General features: G+C 48.4%; 1 protein-coding gene across 2 annotated transcripts; it reads right to left on the bottom strand.

Moving 5' to 3' along the window:
* Positions 1 to 308: 308 nt before the first annotated feature.
* Positions 309 to 23,615, bottom strand: FAM83D (family with sequence similarity 83 member D). 2 transcript variants are annotated; one of them, XM_069546973.1, is made up of 4 exons: positions 22,957 to 23,615; positions 9,349 to 9,516; positions 4,941 to 5,065; positions 309 to 1,490 (listed from the first exon to the last, which is right to left on the bottom strand). In XM_069546973.1, exons 1-4 carry the CDS (start codon positions 23,431 to 23,433, stop codon positions 512 to 514), a joined length of 1,749 nt encoding a protein of 582 aa, XP_069403074.1. In that variant the 5' UTR covers positions 23,434 to 23,615; the 3' UTR covers positions 309 to 511. The 2 variants fall into 2 exon arrangements, with proteins under 2 accessions (XP_069403074.1, XP_069403075.1); XM_069546974.1 differs by having other exon boundaries at positions 23,242 to 23,469.
* Between the last annotated feature and the right edge of the window lie 572 nt (positions 23,616 to 24,187).

Raw genomic sequence — 24,187 nt, 5'->3', positions numbered from 1 at the left:
AAATGCCAGAGAAGAAGGAAAAAAAAAAGACACGAGCAACCACCAAACAAGATTTTTTTACATCTATTTAATGCTAAGAACACAGATATCCTCAAAAAGGGACACACCTAAGAAACAAGAGTTTTGAGGTTTTTTCCTGAACAGGATTTTGATCATGAAAACTAGCAATTCAAACCTCTAATATGAGCACATAAGTCTAAAAATGCAACACATATTTAACCTCTTACCTGAATTACCTGAGAACCCTGAAACATTCTCTTGAAGAGCTATCCATATTAAAACTGTGCAAAGAAGCTGTACCCATAGTGTTTAAACCATAAAACCAAGACTGGGTTTATACATGATAAAAATAAAGATAAAGCACATAAAATACTATGCAGTTCATCGAATTCAAAGAAAATCAGAGTGAAGGAAAGGCAATGAGGACAGGAGACATTCCGGAAAGCGGGATGCTCCAGTGACATCTACTGCAAGCCTGTTTGAGGCCAGGAGCTCTGAATGCATAGAGCCGTCACTGATAGGATGGATAAAGCGTGATTTCTCTAACCGCCAGCAAGTTAGCGGATGATCTGGCAAAACTTCCGGAATTAAAACCGAGGTAGTTTTCGGTAAGGAATGCTTTTCTTGAAAGCATGGCCAGCATGTGGTTGAGCCGGGACCTGATCCCAGCAAAGTGAAACTGTCTCTCTTTATTCAAGTTTCTGAATGAGTCTCTGAAGCACAGATCGAAGTGGGGGGTGCTCCAGTACTTGGGGTGTCCAGGCGTGGCAAAGTCAGTGGATCTGAAAGAAGTCTGGGAGCCAATGGAACTGGCCACAGAGCCTTGGGAGGACAGAGAGGAGGAGGACCTCAAACTGGAGGAACGCGACACAGACATCTTTGATACTGGTGACCCTTCCTTAGACTGGCTTCCGGGAGAGGCGAGAACACCCTCATCCACGTCAGTCTGGGTGGTGGCTGATGTGGTGGGGACCACGGTTTGGGAGCTCACCACCCTGGTGGCCACTGTGGTCTGGGTCCCGGCGCACGTTGTGGCCGCGCTGGCTTGTGTCCCCACGTCACTTGTGCTCACAGCGGGCGTCTCCTCTCCGGGCTCTGTCTGAGTAGCGGCATCAGTTGCCCTCCTGCCCTCCAGCCTGTCCCTGCGGCTGCTGAAGTAGTCCTCCTCGCTGATGGTGGAGGCCTTGGAGGCCCCGCACCCAGCCTCAGCCCGGCCCTCCTCGCCACCCAGCTCGGCCTTCCGGGGAGTGCTCGAGAGCCTGGCCAGCCGCAGCCGCAGCAGGTTGCCCAGTGTGAGCTCCTTGGACAGCGGTTTCTGTTCGACAAGATGGTCAAACCTGCCGCTGATCCGGAAGCTGGACAGGAGCTTGGAGCTGATGGGCTTTGACTGTGCGTAGAGGATTCGGAACTCCAGGTCAAAGTGTTCAACCACTTGGCCAGACAGAATCACCAAGTTGCTGCTGTTTAGTTTGCCATCCGTCCATGTAAAACTGCAGGATTAGAAACAAACAGAAGTTGATAAGGATGATTGATCTTCATCTACTTACCGTCAACCTGATTATAAAGCCCAAACATCCTGTGACATAAGAGTCACAATTCAGGTGACAGCATCCTACCATGCAGTGTGAATTCCAGCTAGCCTTAACACAGGATATAACGTAGGAATATGTTAACATTGAAGTCAAAAAGGGACTTCCCTGGCAGTCCAGTGGTTGAAACTCAACCTCCCATTGCAGGGGGCACATGTTGGATTCTTGGTCAGGGAACTGAGATCCCACGTGCTAGAGGGCTCAGCCAAAAGATTAAAAAATAAAAAGACCAGTATTCAACCAAAAGGCTAAAATGTATGATCCTTGGCCTCAGAGTTGCTAAAAACTAGAAAGGGCTCCTAAGATGCTGAGGGCAGTGCCCTCCTTTGAGGAGTGAGGTACGTGCCTAGCGATGTCCCAGGGGAAGCTCGTGGTAGAGCCTAGACTGGGCCCCAGGCCTTGAGAACCACAGGGGCATTGCTCCTCACTACCTCGCCCACGCTGCTGTTTCCACAGAGGAAACAGGCCTGTCATTCGAATGATGACACTGTTGCTCAACACACGTGCAGAGCTGATTAGAGGCCGCGCACCCCTGGCAGTTCAGTGTGCCGCCTCCTTCCTATGGTGACAGGGCCCCACTCACGCTAGCCCAGCCAGCTGCCTGGAGGCACCCTCTCCAGGTACAGCAGGGCTGGGCAGGTGACCCAGGCTGGCCAGAGTATCCCACCCCTTAGATGAGGGGATCTACGCAGGGTGGGTGGTAAGCCAGTGAGAGCCAAGGAATTTTGCAAGGCATGATACCATCAGAGAGGGAGAGAGAGGAAGTCTCTCACTTTTATAAATAGCTACTGAAGTTCACATGAAGGGAGCCTGGACCTCTGTCTGCAAGCAGAAAACCTGACTAAATAAAGATCCATGAGAGGACTTCGCTGGTAGTCCAGTGATTTAAGAATCTGCCTGCCAATGCAGGGACATGGGTTCAATCCCTGGTCCGGGAAGATCCCCTGTGCCATGGAGCAGGTGAATCCCTTCTCTCCAACAAGAGAAGCCACCACAGTGAGAAGCCCACACACTGCAATGAAGAGTTGTCCCCACTCACCGCAACTAGGGAAACCCCATCTGTGGCAACGAAGTCCCAGCACAGCCGGAAAAAAAAAAAAGAAATCAACTAGAAAAAAGCAGAAATAGGACATGGTGCTCTGATAAATGCATGGCCCCTAGGTCAAGATGAGCTGAAAACCAACAGTACCTTTTTCAAGTTAGGTGAGACAGTAAATTCCATTTTGCATAAAGTAGTTTGAGCCAGCTTTCTGTACCAATGCAATCACCCCACTGACTCAGAAAAATTTGTATCAGGAGTAGGGTGTTTACAGAAGAAATCATAAAACAGTAGCAACTCTGTCTCTTGTAACCAAGAACCCAGGCTAAAGCAAATTCACCATGTGACAACTGCCTTCAGAGCTGGAGAAGAAAGATCCTTTTGAAAACCATCAGTAAGATCATGTAAACAAGCACCTTATCCAGCACCAGGATTAAAAAAGTCCTCAGCAAATGAAACCTATCCTTATCCTCATCCTCAATGGAAGCATATTTCATTTTTAGGAGGTAGTTGTTGGAGCCACTGTGTCCTTGTCTTTTGAAGTAAAATGCCAACTCAAGAGTTAATGGTTGGGAAATGTGAAGATGTAGCAACAAAGAACTGTTGAGCTGGGGAACTGGTAACAATTTAGACTATAAATCTGCCACAGAGCAGAATCACGGAACTCCTAGTTCCCTGAAAGATAGAGATAAAGGCCTGACAAACATCCCAAATTGTTTCTACAGGAAGCAGAAACCCTCCATATGAAAACTGCTGACTGCAAGAACATAGATCCCAGACTGGTTGAAACCAGAAGGCTGATGAAGCTTGAAACTTCACCTTGATGCCAACCAATCTGAAAACTATCCACAAGCTGATTACACCCTGCTCCTTGAACACAATAAAATTTCTCACCAGCCCCTCCAGGGTGGGTCACAGAGTCTTGAGATCAAGAGCCATCTCTGCTCGGCAAAGCAATGAAAGCTACTCTTTTCTACTTCACCTAAAACTCTGTCTTTGTGTTTCTATTTGGCACTGGTGAACAGAGGCCGAGTTTTAGCAACAGTTTTTATAGTTCAGATTCAGAACAGTCAAAAATCAATTGGAAAGTTTGGTTAATATAGATTAATCCTACTGTGGGTAAAAATCTTAGTTTCCTCCTATTATTGCCAAACTTCTTATAAAAGGAAGTCTTGAGGAGGAGTTTGAATTGTTCTGAGAAATAATGGTACTGTTTGAAAAGAAAGACACCAAGAGTTTCTTCATCTGCCTGCCTCCTCTCACACAAGCCTCTACACACCCACCTTTACCCAGGGCTGACACTCAGTTATCACTCAGGGCTGCCTGCTTCTTCAAATATAGTTTTTCTTCTTTAAACTGCAGAGACACACCTTAGCTCACATATACCATCAGACAGTCTAACACAGAGATGGCAAAACATACCACCATCAGAGCCACATCCATAGAAATGGTATAGCTTAACCTCTGAAGATTATCATTTACCACTCCTTATCTTCACCCTCCATTCAAATTCCCTGCTCTCTACCCTAAGATGCCACGCCAACAGGAGACCTCAAAGGTGGAGCCAAAAGCACGGATCTGCTTTCTAGACTAAAGCACCAAATCATAAGGCTTGAATCAAGGTGAAGGATTAAAGCAGGCAGCTTCAGCTGTGCCCTCCATCCTGAGCCCAATGCCTACAACCACCCTTAATTCAACTGGGCAGGGACAAGGTGGGTCGAAGGCCTGGAGAGATAGGATTTGAGACTGATGCAGTCACGGCTGTTGTTTAGTCACTTAGTCGTGTCTGACTCTTCGCAACCCCTTGGACTGTAGCACACCAGGCCCCTCTCTCCGTGGGATTTCCCAGGCAAGAATACTGGAGTGGGTTGCCATTTCCTTCTCCAAGAGGATGGGTCTTCCCATCCCAGGGATGGAACCCACGTTTCCTGCACTGCAGGCAGATACTTCATGCTGAACCACCAGGGAAGCCCCCCTATTCCAGTCACTGTTAATCCCTAATTCGTCCACTGCAAGCCTGGCTAAGCCTTGAATCAAGGACTCCCTCACTGTCAGGTCTCCAGATAAGCTTCAACCTCTGCTCTTTAGGTTTGTGAACCACAAAGCAACGGAGGGGACCCCGGCCCGACCCACTCCAAGAAGAAGATGCTCTGACTAACCTATTCACATCTATTCACACCCACAGATGCACACACAGAGGTATAGTTGGCCATAACGGCTCACATTGATAGGCAAAAGCAGCTTTCACCTTCATAGAATGCACTTCCTCTTAAAAGTTTAGATTAATAACCATGGATGGGTCAGAAACTCACCTGTAGGAGCCTGTAGCCACACGAATGCCATCAATCAGTGTGAACTTTTCATGAACCTTCCCAACAATTTTGGTTCCTGACCTGGCGTAGTAAATATTTCCTGTAATCGTCCGGACAGTCATCAGCTGTTGGTAGGGGATTGGGAGAAAAAGAAATGAATGATCCAGTGAGCACATGATAGAAGAAGCCTTAGTTTACGATTCTGAACAGATAAACGTACTGGCAGATGAGAGGTTACACTGCTGGGTAACAACGCCCACAGTACAGGAGCCAGGTGAGTCTCAGGACTTAAGTAATGCTACTTCACGTAAGTTCATCTTCTTGCATGCTTTTTTATGCATTCATATTTATTTTTGAGACCTTCAGTTCATGTGGACGTGTGCTCTAAAAGAAGATTCATTTTTTGGAGACACTGAACAACAGAATTCAAACAGTGACTTTGAAACAAAATGTGGGGGACAAGATCATCAAAGAAAACATGCTAGTGATAAATAACATTTTAACAAAGACTCAAAGAAGCTAAGATGACAATTCTCCTCTTGTATAATAGCACTGCTAATAAATAACAGCCCATCCACACTTATCCCCACCCCATAATGGGTATGGAGAACAGGAAGAGAGGACAAGCCTTCTCTAAATACAGGGTTTCTGAGGCGGAAACACTCATATTATGTGGCTTAATCAGCAATGTTACTTCTCCCACAAGTACGCATTTACCAAAAAGGTGCTCTGGTGATGCGCTGGGGCCATATATTGTATAATTATCCTTGCAGAATGACACACATAAATGTATATACAATGGAATGCAAAATACTAAGCCAATCTGAATTCTTTGGAGCAGAACAGTGGCTCTGTATCTTTAGAAATCTTATACACTAAAAGCAAATGTCTAAGATTTTTGTTTGATTCTCTCATTCACTCCACAAACAACAAAAGCTCCTACTATGTACCAAGTCTTGCGACAATAGATACAAGGCGTGCTCCTTACCTTCAAGGACCAGGAGACAGAAAATTAATGATTAAGTTAATATAGCAAGACATAACACCATCCAAATAAGTGAAAACCTACATCTCCACAAAAACCTGTACACAAATATTCATAGCAACTTTATTCATAATTGTAAAAAACTGGAAACTACCCTAATATCCACCAGTGAGTCAATAGTTAAACAAACTGTGGTTTAACCATACTCTATGATACTGTTCAGCAATAAAAGGAAGAAACTGTTGATACACAGAACAATTTGGACATATCTCAAGGGCATGAAAAAATCCAGTCTCAAAAGGTCACACACAGGAAGGAGAGGACACGTATACCTAAGGCTGATTCATGTTGATGCATGGCAGAAATCAGCACGACACTGTAAAGCAATTACTCTCCAATTAAAAAAAATACATATTTTTTATAAAGGTCACACACTGTGGAATTCATCTACATACTGTTCTCTAAATGACAAAATGACAGAGATGGGGGACAAATTAGTGGTTGCCAGGGATGAAACACCCAGGGGAGGGAGCCTGAGGGGAGTGAATGTACCATAAAGACGCTGCGTGAGGGAGATCTTCGTGGTGATTGAACAGCTCTGTATTCTGATAGCGGTGGTCACACAGATGTGCACATGGGATAAAATGGCACAGAACAACAGGCCCACCTGGTACCCATGTCAATTTCCAGGTTCTGGTGTTGTGTTGTAAGTTATATAAGCTACAACTGTTGGGGAAAACTGTGAAGGATACATGGAAACCTGTATGTGCTCATACCATCTTCCTCTCTTCACAACTTCCGTCGTTATTTCATAATGAAGACAAAAGACAAAACAAACTACGGCATAGCACAACATTGTTTCTGTGCTATTCTTACCAAAATGGGTAATATGAATTTAACCATGAGGAAACATCAAATTCCATTAAGCGTTAAGACTCTAACACAAACAGTTGCAGATGAGAGGAAGCTAGGAGAAATGGCAACTAAATGCCAGATATGGTCCCAGATTGTATCCTAGGTAAGAAAACAGGCATTCATGGAATGATTCGTGAAATTCACGAAGTCTGTAAAACAGGTTAATAGGACTATATCAAGTTTATTTCATGACTTTGAAATTTGTTCTGAGGTTTGTCAAGATGTTAACATTTAGAGAATCTGGGCACAGAGTATTCAGCGATGCCTTATATTGTTTTTCTAACACCTCTGTAAATCAAATTATTTCAAAATAAAAATTAAAAAAACAAAAACAAAACTAGAAACTTCCATAGAGGTGCACATGGCCCTGGCGGGGGAGAGGTTCCTGGATAATATTCCTGAGCAGAGCTTCAAAGGATCTGCATATAACACAAACACGAAGAACATCACTGTGGGCAGATTTCAGTGTGATTCTGTGCAACTTTCCCTTTGGCATTTATCTGAATATTATATAGGCCTCCGTGATGGTGGTCAAAACACTTTTTAAAAAAAATTAGTTATTTATGGCTGTGCTGGGTCTTTGATGCTGTGAGGCTTCCTCTAGTTGCAGTGAGTGGGGGCTACCCTTTACTTGCAGTGCGTGCGGTTCTCATTGCAGGGGCTTCTCTTGTTGCAGAGCGTGGGGTTGAGAGTCAGACTCAGTAGTTGTGGTGCACAGGCTTAGCTGCCCCAAGGCATGTGGAATCTTCCCAGACCAGTGTCTCCTGCAATGGCAGGCAGACTCTTAACCACTGGACCACCAGGGAAGCCCAAAGCACTTTTTATTTAATTTTTACTTTAAAAAACTTTTTATTTTATACTGGAGTGTAGTTGCTTTACAATCAAAGCACCCTTGAGTGCCTGCACATTAAGGTATGACCGAGTTCTGCAGACCGGGCAGAAGAAGCCACCCCCAAGAGGTGAGGGGCAGACTCACCAGCACAGGCAGGCCCTGGTGAGTGAAGGCACCGGGGCAAGGTGGTGCATCCTAAGGAATAAGTTAGGACATGAACATGAACACAGGTGAGGCCAAAGGGACAGGCCTCCTTATGACCCTTCCTAGAGGATGCAGAGCCACCCCCCCCCCCCCACAAAGGCAGCAACCAATAGCAGGCAACTGAGTTGGCAAATACACCTAGATTTCTGCTGAGTGGATGAATCAGAGCCAATCACTCAAAGTCATGGCCAGGCTATTCTGTGATCTGCCTGCTGCTCACACACAGCCTCAATTACAGCAACAGCACTTTGAAATTAAACATCGACACCTTCAATTTCTTCGCCAGGCTCTACGGCAGAGCAGACTGAACGTCTGGTTAGATCATGATGTGCTTTCCAGGCCTGACGTGCATGTCCCTTGGGTTCACCAGACGCATTTTTAAACTGACTGTCGAAAACAAGCTAGTGAAGTCATATAAGCTTACACTTAAATACTTGGCTCAAATTCTTTCATGCTCAGTGCAAATGATATAAAAAGTCTACTTTCAAAATAACAAGAAATTAAAGGGATTAAGAACACTGGGGCTGACACTTCCTTGGTGGTCCAGTGGTTAGGAATCTGCCTGCCAATCCAGGGGACACAAGTTCGATCCTTGGTCCAAGAAGATCCCACATGCCGCAAGGCAGCTCAGCCTGCATGACAGAATGACTGAGCTTGTGTAAGTGCAACTAGAGAAAGCCCACACACAAAAACAAAGACCCACTGCCGTCAAAAATTAAAAAAAAAAAAAGAACACCAGGGCTGGAGGCAAGCAGACAGATGGAGAAACTCCATCCCACTACTTTTTAGCTGTAGACCCTGGGCTCTTGGTGTCACCACTTCCCAATCTGAAAATAGGTATTATACCACTCACCTGATGGGGCTGCTGTGAGATGTGAGTGGCATAACACTGTCAACAGCCTAGAACAGCGCCAAGGACAGAGCAGGACTCCATAAACGGTGATCATCACGATTAAAATCGGAGCCTACCAGTGCTGGGGCCAAAAGCAGCAGCTTCTCCTTCCTCCCCATTAGAGAAATGCTATTTACTGTGATGGACAGAATAGCACTTTGTGTGTAAGAAACCAGTCTAGTTCTTTCCAGGATTTCCATCTCATTTTATGTTTCTGGGAACATCCTTATTTTGGAAAATAAGGATATTACTTTTGGGGTTTTCCTTTGAAAAATACTAGCCATTTTTTCTCTATAGATTAAAAAACATTCTCTACGATCATTGTATAATACATTTTTACACTAAAAAAAAAAAAAAAAAAAAAAAGGCAGCAGCTTCCAAGGCAGCCTTTTGCCAGGAGAGGCCAAGGTCTGAACCTGACTCTGTCCATTCTTTCCAATGAGACCTCAGGCAGAAGACTTTGCTCACACCTCCAGTCCCTCCCCGCTTCCAGTGGGGAGACCACCACCAACTACCCTGTAGCTCACTGACCGTCATTACTTGCTGATTGTGGTGAAACTAGAGACATTGTAACACAAACCTTTTCTTCTTCGGGATGAACTTTCAGATCCATGCACATATCCAAAAACTGAGAGAGCAGAGCCTGGTCCAGTAGGATATACACAGCAACTCCCTGTTTCCGAGAGATTTCCTGCAGGTCTCGGAAGATGTCGATGTCCGTGAAAACATCCATCACCACTGCGATCACCTAGGGTGTGGGGAAGGGAGAAAAGCCAGTGGTCAACCCACAAGGACACCACCTTACAGCCGGCTGTCAGGACTTTGGACCCCCTCTCGGAGCTGCCAAAGGATCCCACCCTCCCTATCCCTCCTTCCTTCTCCTTATGCAGTATCAGTTTTCCTCTCACCATGGACTCTTCTCCATTTTCAAAGATGCTCAGGCCACTGTAGCCTACAAATCTGGACCTGACCCAGCTAACCCTCCCAACTGCCTCCCAGCCCCTCTCCTCCACACCACAAATTTCTCAAAACTGTAAATTCAACCACTACCTTGACGTCCTATGAACCTGTTCCATTCAATTCTCTTCCTTTACTAAAACCCTTGTCTTATAGCTCAGACCAGCAAGTTATCCAGGTTCTGCAGCTAATACATTGTTATCTTAGACATATGGCTTTCTGTCTATGTCTGTAACACATGTATATAAAACCTTAAGAGTCTCTCAGAGGCCCCCTTCTGGGTGTACCAGTCTCCAAGCCTGACTTTATTGTCTGATTTTGGGTCATAATATGATTTTCTATTATAATCTAGAAAGGACCACCCCATCTACCACTGACTCAAGGCTTGAAACTGATCAAACCAGGCAGGCTGATCCTCCCACCTTCTGCCTCGGCCCATCACATCCTCATGACGTCTACTCCCTCCACCAGTCAGGATCTAACCAAATGGCTCCCAGAGCGCCAGACTCTCCTTTGTAAAAGGTGGTCTCTGCAGTTCTCTTATATCTGTCCACAGCGCAAGCTCACAACAAGAACACGGAAATATGTCCTAAAGACGCTTCCCTGGAGCTTGGACCAGTCCTTTCCCTCTTCCCAAGGACTGGGCTCCATTTTGCCTCCTGATCAATTTCCTTTTGTGCTGATCAATGTCACTCAGCACAGACTAGTTAGGTGCTGCCATGTGGCCTCAGGCAGATTATAGCTGCTTCGAAAAATCTTACTCCTTAGCTCCAAAATCGGTTCCTAGTGAGCATTAAATGACTACATTACATGGAGTGCTCTGTAAAAAGAGATCCCTCTGGTATCTGCTCACTGATTTACGTGACCAGTCCTGATTCTGAGCTGTCCAGACAGTTCAGGGCAGAGAAATATCTACCAGCTCCCAGCTTTCCTGCTCAAGAGAGGCCGCTCCAGTGGCAAAGCCTCTCATCACATCCTCTGCAGGTTGAAAGCGTGGTTGTCAGCTAACTACTGGCAAGGCCTTGGGGGCATCAAAACATGCAGGTCTCATACAAGCCCCTGCTTCGGGTCAGAGTCAGGGTTGGGGGCCAGCGTGGGGAGGGGCTGTCAACTTAAGAAACCACTCCCAAAGCCCAAGGTTCAGAGCTCTTTGGCGGGCTGGAAAACCTCACCAGTAAAAACTCAGGACTCTTCCCATCACATTAACTCCTGATTTACTTACAGGTCTCATCTCTTCTGTGGGGGCAGAGGCCCTTGAACAAGACTGATTCATCCCTCTGGTCCCAGAGAGCTCAGGACAATACTCAAGGGTCATTATCCAAAGACACCTTACGGGGAGCTCGAATGAACTTCTTGGCCAACTCAATATTTGAATGTCAAAGAAACGCAGAGACAAAGGGATGATTTTGCCATCTTTCTCTAACATTGCACAGTCTTGTCTACCAGGAGGAGGGACCTTGAAACGCCACTCCCGGGAAGTCACTGCTGTGAGTGAATTTGGGAAGGAGTATTTCTCTCTCTGGCTCCCTTTCTCCAATGTTGCCAAAATTCCAGGTGTGAGCTATAAAACCCACTGAAGACAGTGACTTAGAAAACAAGCATTCTTTCTAAACTGGTGGCATCTCCAGAAGTTTATATTCTCAAATGTGTTTTTATACATCCTATTTGGAGATGTATCTATCCCATGTAATTCAGCGGCTGAAAGGCAGAAAGGCCTAGGAGCAGACCCCAGCTCTGTGATTTACTAGCTGTGTGACCCAGGGCAAATTGCTTAATCTCTCTGAGCCTCAGTCAGTCTCCTCCTCCAGCAGATATGGATAACAGCATCTGGCATCTACGTCAAAGGGCTGTTGCAAGGATTAAAGGAGACAAAGCCTAGAAAGGGCTTAGCTCAAGCATGAAATCAGTGTTCGATTATGCAGCCAGCACTTCTTTCAGGGTCTACTGTGAGCTGAAGCCTGTGCTAGGTAGGAAAATGGTTATAAAGAATTCGACACACACCTGACTTACCCACAAAGCGAGGACCTGGGATGCAGGCAAGTGGTACATACATGGTAAGAGGCAATGAAATCAGGGGAACACTTCGCGGGGAATGGGAGACAGTAAAGCAGCTCCCTTGGAGCAACAGACCCAACACAGGCCCCCAGAGGAGAGCCGAGGATTCCTGGAGGAGACGGCATTGGAGCTGAACCACAGATAAGGACAATTTAGTCAGGGGATAAGTGAAGGGGTAGGGGGCGGGGAGGCATCCAGCAGGAAGCCACGTGATGACAGAGGAAGAGGCAGGAAATGACAGGGTATTGCCCCAGTTTGGCTGGAATGCAGAGTACGCACGAGAGGGAGCGACAGCACGTGACTGAGAGACAGGAGAGTGTGCAGGAGCACGGAAGGTCTCGGACGCCAAGCAAGGCATCAGGATCATACAGGTCACGGACAGCAGGAGGTTTAAAGAGTGACAAGGGCAGTGATGGAGCCAACAGGACAGAAGATACTGACGGCGGTGTAGGTTGAAGGTGCGGCCCCCTCCTCCAACTCAAGGCCACGTACCTAAGCGCCTACTGTATTGCTTTCTAGGTTCAACAAATGTTTAGGAGGACTGAAGACCGAACTGGGCTTCCCAGGTGGTTCAGTAGTAAAGAATCCACCCCCTAATGCAGGAGACATGGGTTCAATCCCTGGGTCAGGAAGATCCCCTGGAGAATGAAATGGCAACTCACTCCAGTATTCTTGCCTGGGAAATCCCAGGGACAGAGGAGCCTGGCGGGCTACAGTCCATGCGGTCACAAACAGTCGGACATGACTGAGTGACTGAGTGCACAGCACACAAAGACTGGAAGAGGGACTTCCCTGGAGGTCCAGTGGTTAAGACTCCGTGCTCCATGAAGTTCGATCCCTGGTTGGGGAACTAAGATCCTGCATCCTGCATGTGAAAGTCACTCGGTCGTATCCAACTCTTTGCAACCCCATGGACTATGTAGACCATGGAATTCCCGAGGCCAGAATACTGGAGTGGGTAGCATAGCACAGCCAAAAAAAGAAAAGACTAAAAGAACAAAAATCAGCAACAGAGGTCGCAATGGGGGGCCAGGTGGGAAACCATGAGGGTCACAGAGGAGTCAGATGTGAACTCAGGTCCACACAACAGAAAACAGAAAAAGAAACAATCCCGAGAGGGAGGTTTCAAAACTGATTGTGAGGTGGCATAAAATCTCATAAAGGGGTTCTGAATGCACACGTGTGAGAAGAGAGTCGAGCTCATAAAAAGTGAGAGAAAAACAAATCCAGGGTCAGTCCCCATCCTCAAGAGACAGGAGATGAGGTGGGGTATCCAAGCATGATGGAGTCGCTGGATGTACACCCTGACACCACCGGGACAGAGCCAAGGAGGCCAGCCCAGCTGGCCAGGCTAGAGAGGGTTGGAGGGTTGCTGGGCAGGGCCCCAAAAGTGGGGCCCATAGTATATAAGGCGCCTGCCAAACTGAATTTTGATTCATCACCCTACAAAACAACTGCACAACCACCACCATTGTTAGGTAGTGAGTAAGTATCTAATTTGATATTAGTTTCATTGTTTGGTTTTGAGGCCTCAACCTTTCCTGTGTATTGAAAATAATTGGATTAGAACTGGCCTCTCACCCCCACAGAGTAGTTAGAGGGTGGATGGAGGTGTTTCTCCTTTTGATTCCCCCAGTAGCCAACATCCCCTCCTCTTTCTAGAGCAGGGCCCTTAAAAGACTTCTGGAAGCAGTCTCAGTAAGGCCTGCCTTCCTTCAAGACAGACAGACCCCCATCCTACCCCCCTACCCCACCCCCATGCAACCAAGCCCTGCATAGTTGAACTAGACCTGGGGCTTCTCAAAAGGACAGCCTCTTCACTGAACTGAGCTATGACCTGGGCTCATTCACTAGCCAGCTGAGTACCTGCTCTCCAGGGCTGGCCACATCTCAGAGGCGTTGGTGTTTATGCCCTAGAAGATACACTTGAACTTGAAAGTGGTCATCACTCCCACTTCCTGAGTCATACCACGGGGTGGACAGGGAGAGACCCATGGGCAGGTGGGCATTGCCCTGTAACAGCTCATGCTGCAGAGTCTGTCTGTTCTCTTAGGGCTGGAAAGCTCTGCAAGTAGTGGTTCGTGAATGTCTTTCCGGGTCAAAGCCCATCTGTGCCTGTCGGTCCTAACATGATACCTAAAGAGGAAACACCCCGCTGTCGGAGCCTGGACGGCTGGTCTGCTGCCGGTCCTCATGCTGTTCCTGCTTTTCTGCAGCCACATCTAGAGCAGCCACTCCTGCCAAGTCCCACGTCATCATCATAGATGACACAACCTCAAGTTACCTCCTTCAGTCACTCCAGCTATCCCCCAGGGACTTATACCATGGGGCCTGGTGATCCACATGGTTACAGGCAGCAGCCCCTGGAGTATCCTGCACAGACCCCCCTCATTTATGTTACTTTCCACGTACAACTGGAATCTTTTCCGTTTGCCAAAAGCTCTAAAGAAGTATCTTGAGATCTGAAAACCCCATTAATCGTTATCTCCAATTTACTGAAAAGAAAAATAAATCACACAGGGGTTCTGTGTCTTGTTCAAGGTGGCACACTTAGTCAAATGCAGGAGCTGGAATTTCAGCCCCGTCTGGGCGCCTCCAGAGCTACCTGTTAAAAGGTGTTAAACATTATCCCAAGCAAATCTAATTTCAGTCTTCAGATGATTGAGAGCTTAGAATAGATCCTGAAAGGATCAAGTAGAGTATTCCAGAAAGTAGATAAGATTAAGTCCACCAGGGAGGATGATCACCAAGGACACAAAACTTGGAATGCCCTAGGACAGCAGCAGACACTTCTTTCTGTGGGCGGGTTTGCTAACTCTGAATGAACTAAATCAGGAAACCTTGGGAGGCACATCTGATGAGGCTGCAGGGTTAGACCTGGACACAGATGCAGGCTCCCCCACTCCTAAGCACCATGTACCCTCTGGCAAGTTACTTCCACTGTGCTGGCTTCTACCACATGCAAATAACGCTACCCACCTGCAGCGTCTGCAGTGGGTTTGGTCACCTGACAGTTCCTGGGACACAGAAAGCCTTCACATGGCAGCTAGCACAGTCTTAGTTCTCATTTTGCCACCTTTCCTGGGTAAGTCATTCTACCTGAGCTCAGCATCCTCAGACACAGCCGCTCTGAGCTCTGCTGTCTGATTCATGCACCCACCATGAGCAGGGTGGGGCTCTGAGAGCTTCATGGGGCCACACAGGGTGGGTCATTCCTGTTCTCATTCTGCTCTTCCTCTGCCTGGAGCAAGAGGTCCATGTCACTCACCACTTCTCACTGCATCTCAGTTTCTTTCCCTTCCCACCCATGATCATAAAGCAAAGACACGTGTTGGAGATGCTTAGAATTCTACCAGAGGTCTGCGCATGTGCAAAGAAGCATCAGCCTGTCTCATGGTCAACAAGAGCCTGTCTGCTGAATTCCTCACACTGAGCACACAACACCCAAGTCAACTTCCTTCAAGTTCCCAGGGCTCTTGTCTCTTCTGGAGAGCTTCTTGATAAAATTTTTTTTAAAAAAAAGCAAAAGACCTGTATTTTCTCCCCAAGTATTACAGATTTTAATAGAACAGAAATGACCTCCTGGAGATTTCTTTTACAATCTTGATACCAACTTCAGAGTTTGAAGACCAAAAAAAAATGTCAATGTTCACAGCAAAACCTAAATTTGTTTGTGCCTGTTGTTTTCTCTGAGTTTCATGGGCTGTTATTATAAAGTTAGCAATATAAGTACCAGATTAAAGTACTAGTGGAGCCTCTGTCTGCAGAGAGTGGCCTGGGGCCTCTCTGGGAAGGCTGGGGTGGCAGAACCAGTTTTTCACTGGCCCCAAGAGTAAGGGCCAGGCACATATGGTGGCATTTCCTCTGCACTGTTCCAGCATGAAGTACACAGGTGGACTGGGCTTTTTCTTTTTTCTCTTTAAATTTAGTATTATTTTTAATTTTTTGGCCATGCTGTGCAATATGTGGGATCTTAGTTCCCCAACCAGGGATGGAACACATGCTCCCTACATTGGAAGCACAGAGTCTTAACCACTGGACCACGAGGGAAGTCCCTGGGCTTTTTCAAAGGGACGGGAAAGCATCAAGAGGTGTTTTGTGGGAGCAGGGACTTACCATTGTGAGTTAGTTTTATTTTTTAATTATGCAGAACATCTGCCTGGCTCCCAAGTCCAACTGACAAAACACACTACATTCAGAGACATCTGGCTTCCATTCTTGTCCCTTCCTTTCTGCCCTCCCCACTAACATAATAACTTCAACTAGTTTTTTATTTATTCTCCCATTTAAAAACAATATACATAAGCATATATGTGTACACATCCTCACTTATGTTACTGAAGAAGTATGCATATGTGTGTATATGTATACATATACATGTTCTAATCCCCCTGCAGATAAAAGGCAGCATATGATACGCACTGCTCTAGGCCACTGCATACAACAGAACCTTCTGAGATGACGGAGATGTTCTGTATCTGCTCTGTCCAACACGGGAGCCACCGGCCACCAGCGGCAATTAAACACTTGAAATATGATTAGTATAATAGAGGAACTGAGTTTTTTTTAATTGTATTTCCTTTTAAGTCACATAAATGTAAATAGCCACAGGTGGCCAAAGGCTGCTGCATTGGTCAGGAAGCACTCCACTGTGCAGAAGGGTTTGTTTGCTCACCAATCCACCACTGAAGGATGTTTGAGCCCTCCCAGCCTTTTGCTGTTATACTCAGTGCTGGAACAAACAGCTAACTGCACAGGCCTATTCGTATTTTTCACCAGTGTATCTTTAAATAACAATCTTGATATCAACTTGAAAGACAAAAAAAAGATTGTTGTGTTCACAGAGAAACCTGAATTTGTGCCTATCGTTTTCTCTAAGTTTCACAGGCTGTTATTACAAAATTAGCAATTTAAGTATCAGATCTGTCTTTGGGACAGATATACAGACACAGAAGAGCTAGGTCCACAGGTCAATACAACTGGAATTCTGCTGAATATTGCCAAATTCCCCTCCAGAGGTTCTATCATTTGCATTAGGGCTTTTAAAAAGCCAATATACCTACTACTTCTCTTCCTGAGAGAACTTATTTTTTATGCATAAAGGAACCAGAGAATGATTCTGCAGCTTCTCTCAACTGCCTGACAGATGCCAGGTAAAAAGAACCAGGAAATGAGATGGCAGACAGAAAGCAGCACGGTGGGGGCCAGGGGCTAGGAGGCAGAGGGAGTGGGGAGCTGCTGCTCGATGGGAGCAGAGGTTACAGTGGCGGAGACAAAGAAGTTCTGACCCTGGATGGTGGTGATGGGTACAGTGGTGATAGTGAATGTCCGTAATGCCACTGATCGGTACACTTTAAAAAAGCGGTAAGTTTCGTTACATATATCTTACCACAACTTAAAAAGAAGAAAGATGAAATGGTGAAAGATTTCTGAAATCCTTAGGCTAAAGCATAAAATCAAAAGGAAGGAATAAAAAGCAGCCACACTTAAGTCTGGTGGGTAAGGTCTTAAACTACTTCCTAGGCCAGTGGTTCTCAACCGGGGACAACTTTGCCCCCCAGAAGACATCTGGCAATGTCTGGAGATTTTTTTTTAACTGTAGGAAAATATATAACATACAGATTTGCCATCTTAATAATTTCTAAGTGTATATTTCAGGGGCCTTAATTACATTCACAATATTGTCAACTATCACTACTGTCTGTTTACAAAACTTTTTATCACCTCCTACAGAAACTAACCATCAAAGCAGCAACTCGTTCTTCCCCTGACCCCCTCCCTGGGGGAAACATTTCTGAATGTGAGCACTGCTTTTCGGTGGGGGCCAGTGCTTCTGGCATCCACTGGGTAGAGGCCAGGGATGCTACTCAGCACCCTACAGTGCACAGGACGATCCTTCAGGACAAAGACCTATCCTGTCCAAAACGTCAATAGTGGCGAGGTTGAGAAAGCCTGCCCTGGTTGAGACGGGCATCCGCACAGGAACTGATTATACTGCACAGGTTCTACTGCAACTCTGAGGAGGGTTGTGTAAGATCAGGAGGGCCCTAATTTAGATACAGCCACGTGCACACGGGGGGCCTCCGACAGATTCCTCAGCTGCTACTCCTCCTAGGAGGCGGGACTCAGTGTCAACACGATGACAGCTTCTTCTAATGCTCAGGTTATCAAAAGGATGCCCAAGGGTGAGGTCATAGCAGAAATGTCCCTCTGTAACAAAAGCACATAGGGAATGGGTGGCTAGTAAGAACGATGGCTCTGGGGAATGCAGGACCACCTAGAAGGGTGAGCTTTGCCTGGGAGCTCCCATCCAGACACTAGGAATATTCCAAGAGCCACGGCAACAGCACACCGCCATGTAAGGGCACACAGCACCTCCAGGCAAAGTCTCCACGCCCCCACCCGATCCATGGGGCCCAGAGCCCAGGCCAACCCTGATTCACATGGTAACAGAGACAAAGAAATGAATGACTCATCAACAAATATAGAAGTACAGGGATAAATTCTAGAGTATGTATTTCAGGGGAGATTCTGTACAGAATTCTTCTAAAAGCAAACATCTCAGGTCTCAAACAGTCCAAAGCAAAAGAATAAAAGTACAAAACAGTATTTCCTACAATTGAGCCCTAGGTCAGCTAGCTGTCCTCTGAAGCCAGGCTGTACATAATAAGATGCTGGACCACACTCAACAGACCCACATTTTGAAAAGTGCACAGAAACTTCTCCCAAGAGCGGGACTGGCAGGCTCACAGCCTCGGACCCAGCTACCCTGGGACAAGTCCTTGCTGAGTGGAAAGGCAGGCAGACTCACCTGCTGAATGATCAAGGCTGCAGGTGAGCAGTCTTCGCAATATGTGGTGTGCACTATTCGGTGCCAGACATCCTGCAAGCCTAAACAGCTCAAACTGCAGCTTGAGTCCTGGGTGAGGATGAAACCCATTCCAGAACCATCCAGCAAGGCCGCAAAGCCAGGATCAGACACCCCTGTTCACCATCTGAGCCTGGCTTCTCCTGCCCGTACCCTGACCACTCTGGTCTCCCTCCTGCTAAGGGCAGATCTAGAACTGTTGCGGTCATTTTCCTGTTGCTTTGATATGCAATGTGGAAATTAAAAGTCCACATCTTGAGAAACCCTTAGAAACGCCCAGACTGTTGAAAGCTACCAAAGAACCAACACTCCCTCGTGGCAGGGGGGCCCTGTGCAGTGGTGAGTGGTCAAGAGCCCAAGCTTGGGGGCCAGGCTGACTTGGGTTCACACCCAGCTCTGTCACACACGAACTTAGAGGGCAAGCCGCTTCACCTCTCTGTGCCTGGTCTCGTCTTAGTTGTGGTCTCCTCCTACAGCTGGGAGGAGGGTTAAATGAGAGAATCCAGGGGAAGGGCTTAGCACAGACACTGACCCACTCAAAGCACTCAATCACACCATCAAGTGCTTTCACCGTCTGAACAGACGCGGAATGGCCTCTCAACTTATCCAGAAACAGCTTGAGACCTGTATCTTCACAGTCCTCGCCATCACAGATCCTGAACTTCAAAGAATGTGGCCGGAGTGACCCGGCCACCCTGTGAACATAACACACACTTCTACCTGGAACAGCAGCAACGGACCAGCCACCGGATTAGCGCTCTAACACCTGTTCCCTCCACAGATGTCTCTCCACCTGGGAACAGTGATGGTATCTCTACTTGGCACAAGGCAGAGCATGATGGCTGACGGTGCTTAAGAGATGCTACGCCTTGGTTTGAGTCCTGGGCTCTGTCATTCCCTGGCTACATGACCTCAGGGCAAGGGAACTTCTCTATGCCTCAATTTCATCACCTGCAAAATGCAAATCATAATCACACCTACCTTGGAGTTACTTGAACAGTGCTTGGCGGAGAAAGCAATGCTTTTCTGTTTGGTTTTGAACAAAAGAGATAGTCTCTGAGACCTCAAGTTTAGGGTGTCTCAGATCCAACTCATTTCCCCATCCCTACCCTCAGCCTCATTCTCCTCCATATTCTAATTTGGTAGCATCACTGCCCACCCAAGCTAAAAAAAAATCTCAACTCTTCCCATACCTTCTCCTTGGCTTTGCTCCCTCTCCTGCCCCCCTCCCTCACCACTCTTCTGGTCCATCAAATGACCAAGTCCTGTCAGTTCTACCAGAAACTCTTCCCCTGCCCAACCCCCAGCAGTGCCTTAGCACAGACCCTCTTCTCTTATATAGATCTCTACAACCCCTCCTTACAACCATCTGACACCAGTCTCACCCCTCTCTAACCCATCCTCCTGCAGGCTCCCACCAGAATCTCACAGACACCAATCTGATCATGTCCCTCTCCTCCCTTTAAACCTTCGATGGCTCCCACTGGTCCTTCCAGTAGTGTGCAAAGCCCTCGACAGTCTGGTCCCATCTCCCCATTTAGCCTTCTCTCCTACCATTAACCTACACATACTCTGTGCTCCAGCTATGAGGAACGTGGCGGCCTCAAAAAAATGCCAGGCATTTTTCACCATTCTGGGACGGTCCCTATGCTCTGTTCTGACAAGCCCCACTACTCCACTTGGACCCAGCTCCAAGGCCGCCCTCTTAAAGCTTTCTTTCTTCAGCCTGTAGCAACCTCCTCACTGCTTCCTACCAGCCGACTATCAACTCTCAAGTGCAGGCAAGGGTTATGTCTTTCACCTGTGGCCCCAGCCCCTGGGGCATAGTGTCTGATATACAGTAGGCACTGAATAAGCAAGTAATCTGGCATATGGAAAAGACATTGAAAACACTTATCAGATTTAAAGGTACATACCAACTTTCTCACTTACAACTGTTCACATTCCAAATACAGAATCTTGAAGATACAGGGCAGAGAACAAGGCAGGAAGTTCTACTCAGGAAGGCATTACAGAATGCCTACAAGACAAAGGAGTCTGAGCATCAGTCCTGAGCCCCTTCTAAGGCCAGCACTGAGTTGATGGACTGGTCTTAGCTCTAGCACCCCTTCAGTACTACTGAAAACGGGATGTAAGCAAGTGAAAAAAGTGAAAGTGAAGCCGCTCAGTCGTGTCCAACTCTTTGTGACCCCATGGACTGTAGCCTACGAGGCTCTTCCGTCCATGGGATTTTCCAGGCAAGAGTACTAGAGTGGGTTGCCATTTCCTTCTCCAGGAGATCCTCCCAACCCAGGGACTGAACTCAGGTCTCCAGCATTGCAGGCTGACGCCTCACAACCTGAGCTACCAAGGAAGCCCAAATGTAAGTAAGTGAGCTGCTGCTGCTGCTAAGTCACTTCAGTCGTGTCCGACTCTGTGCGACCCCATAGACAGCAGCCCACCAGGCTCCCCTGTCCCTGGGATTCTCCAGGCAAGAACGCTGGAGTGGGTTGCCAATTCCTTCTCCAATGCACGAAAGTGAAAAGGGAAAGTGAAGTCGCTCAGTCGTGTCCAACTCTCAGCGACCCCATGGACTGCAGCCCACCAGGCTCCTCTGCCCGTGAGACTTTCCAGGCAAGAGTACTGGAGTGGGGTGCCATGGAAGCAAGAGGTTAGGGCAATTCCTCTCTCATAGAGACCCACTCATTACTTTTCCCAAGTTCCAAGTGCCCAAGTTCTCCCCCTAGAGGTGATCATTGGGAATGCACTGCTGCTACTGCTGCTGGTAAGTCGCTTCAGTCGTGTCCGACTCTGTGCGACCCAATGGACGGCAGCCCACCAGGCTCCCCCGTCCCTGGGATTCTCCAGGCAAGAACACTGGAGTGGGCTGCCATTTCCTTCTCCAATGCATGAAAGAGAAAAGTGAAAGTGAAGTCGCTCAGTCGTGTCCCACTCTTAGCGACCCCATGGACTTCAGCCTACCAGGCTCCTCCGTCCTTGGGATTTTCCAGGCAAGAGTACTGGAGTGGGATGCCATAGCCTTCTCCGTGGGAATGCACACCTGTTCTAAAAAGATGCGTTTTCCCATCTTTCCAATCTTCCCACTGAACTCACAAATGTCCGTAGCATCAAAACGACCCTCAGCATACTCAATGCACCGCAGGGCTGATAACAGCCTAGGTGGCGCCCATATATCCTCCCACAATGGCAAGGCAGTAGCCTACTGGATCCCCTACCCACTGCAACCCCACCAACAGGCAAAGGGCATTGGGCATCAGGAACACTGGTAAGTCAGGACTTGTCCCCAGCTTGTCTACTTCAACGAATCGGATGTACAGATACCAGAACCACAGTCAGACACATTCAGCTATAAGCCCTACCAAGTCTTACCACGACCTGGAGCTTTAACTGCATTTTCTCTGTCACAGGCAAACAGCCAGGAAGCTGGGCACTGCCAGTCAGCAAGCAAGTTGGCAGTTAATCATGGCTCTGGAGGGAGGTGTCTGCTACACCCTACCAGCCCCTGCCACCTTGGGTGCTGCATGCTTTCTCCCTGATCCCTCTGTACCCAGCACCCTGGGTGCAGTCTCATCCAGGCTGGCAGGGAGACAAAATCTCCCACCGCACCCCAATACCTTATCACACTTAAGAGCCAGACAAACGGCACCAAAACCCACCGTGGAGAGAAGACTTAATGCATGGCTTTCTGCTTTTTTTTTTTTTTCCAGCCTATGGAAATGCAAACTCCCTGCCCCACCCATTCACTGAAGGTGCAACTTCCCCTCCAGGCTGGCAGGAGGGGAAAGGGCCAGGGCTCTTGGCCCCTCTGGTTTGCATCTGCTTTCTACAAGACACGTGGGGGTAACTAGCAATGAAAGACTCGAAACTCCCCGCAGCTGTCTCTGGGGACAATCTTTTAGGAATTTCCCCCTAGGTTATGCGCTTCTTAGGTCGTACACCTCTTAAGGAACTCCTGAAAGTGGGATCTAGAGTCGGCTGACAGCCAATCCGACAACTGGTTTTTAACTGAAAGCTGGAACGGACAGGATTTCCGGTCACCCTCCCAGGGAATGTAAATGTTAGGAGTTTGAACTTGAGCACAATTCGCATTCTTGGGGATGGAGACTCCTCCCACTCTCCCAGGCCACGAGGAGCGGACGGGGAGGGGATCGGAGATCCGAGGGGATACACACAGAGTGGAGAGAGTTGGGGAACCCCTCGACCAACCGGCCCGAGCTCCTAGCAGACCTCAGTTTCCCATTTTTTGAAGACGGTGTCCCGTGAGATCGGGAACCGAAGAGACCCGAGGGGCCGGGCCGCGCCGCTCACCTCTCGCGCCGAGCGGAGCTGCTGGCGCAGCGCGTCCTTGCAGCCATAGGGGCCGCCAGCGCCCGCGCAGCGGGGCTGGAAGTGCGCCTCGACGCGCGTGGCCCCGCGGTAGGCGCCCTGATAGAAGGAGGGCCAGCCGAGCTCCAGCAGCGGCGGCTCCAGGTCCGACTGCTCGGGGAAGTAGGTGCCGGACGAGCAGTCGTGCGACGAGCCGAAGGAGTCCTCGGCCGCCGCCGCAGCGCCCTCCTCGCCGGGCCGCTCGGCCGCGCGCAGAATGGCGCGCACCTCGTCTGGGTTCAAGAAGCGGCCGAGGCGTTCGCGTCGCAGGAACGCGGAGAAGGCGTCTGGGCCGCCCGCCAGCAGCTCCTCGAGCGCCAAGCGCCGCTCCTCGCTGTACAGTTCGGCCAGGTTGGGCGGCCCACACGGCGACAAGCAGGCGGCAGGCAGTTCGTCCAAGCCATCGTATCTCAAGGCCATGGCGGCGCTCGGACGCTACCCGGCTCGGGCCAGTACGGGCGTGCAGGACGCTTTATAGTCACCTTTGAATCTAACCAGCCCGCGCCATTGGCCGCCCCGCCCCGCCCGGGCTCTCCCATTGGCTGCCTTCTTCTAACGGCTCCGTCGGGACGCAGTGCTTGCCTCTACGGCTCCACCACCTAACTTGCTATTGGTGCCCCGCGGCCCGGCCTCTCCCCGAAGCCCCGCCCCTCCCAGGCCTTCGTTAGACGGCGATTGAGACCATGTTCTCGCTCCAGGGTTGCTTGGTGGAATTTAAATCTTGGCTACTACGTGCCTGCTCCGAGGTGGCGTTCCTGCTCTAGCCCTGGGGGGAGCTGAGTTCATCAAGATAGCCGGTGCCAGGCCTAAGTGGCCGTGGTACCCGGGGCCGTGGGACAGGCAGAGAGCCTGGATTGAAACCCGAGAGCCCGGCCCCCCTTGCCAGCCTCGCGCGCCCTCTGCCGCCCGCCCCACAGCGCGGCCCTCGCAAGGCCCAAGGAAGTCAGGAAAGTGCACACAGAGGCTGGAGCCTGCTGGGGCACGCTGACCCACTGACTGCGCCTCCCCAGGGCTCACAGAGTTTGAGCGAGGCTCAGCCATGTTGCCTTTATCCCCAGCATTTAAATCGTTCGTTCGTTCAAAACTACTGGTCCATCATAATAGCTACTCGTCTGATTGCCCTTCAGGGTAGCTAGCTTTCTCTTCTCTCACCTCACCGTTTTCTGCCTGGTGA

The sequence above is a fragment of the Ovis canadensis genome, chromosome 13 (assembly GCF_042477335.2).
Source record: "Ovis canadensis isolate MfBH-ARS-UI-01 breed Bighorn chromosome 13, ARS-UI_OviCan_v2, whole genome shotgun sequence".
Lineage (NCBI taxonomy): Eukaryota > Metazoa > Chordata > Mammalia > Artiodactyla > Bovidae > Ovis > Ovis canadensis.
This window is presented reverse-complemented; position numbering and strand designations above follow the sequence as displayed.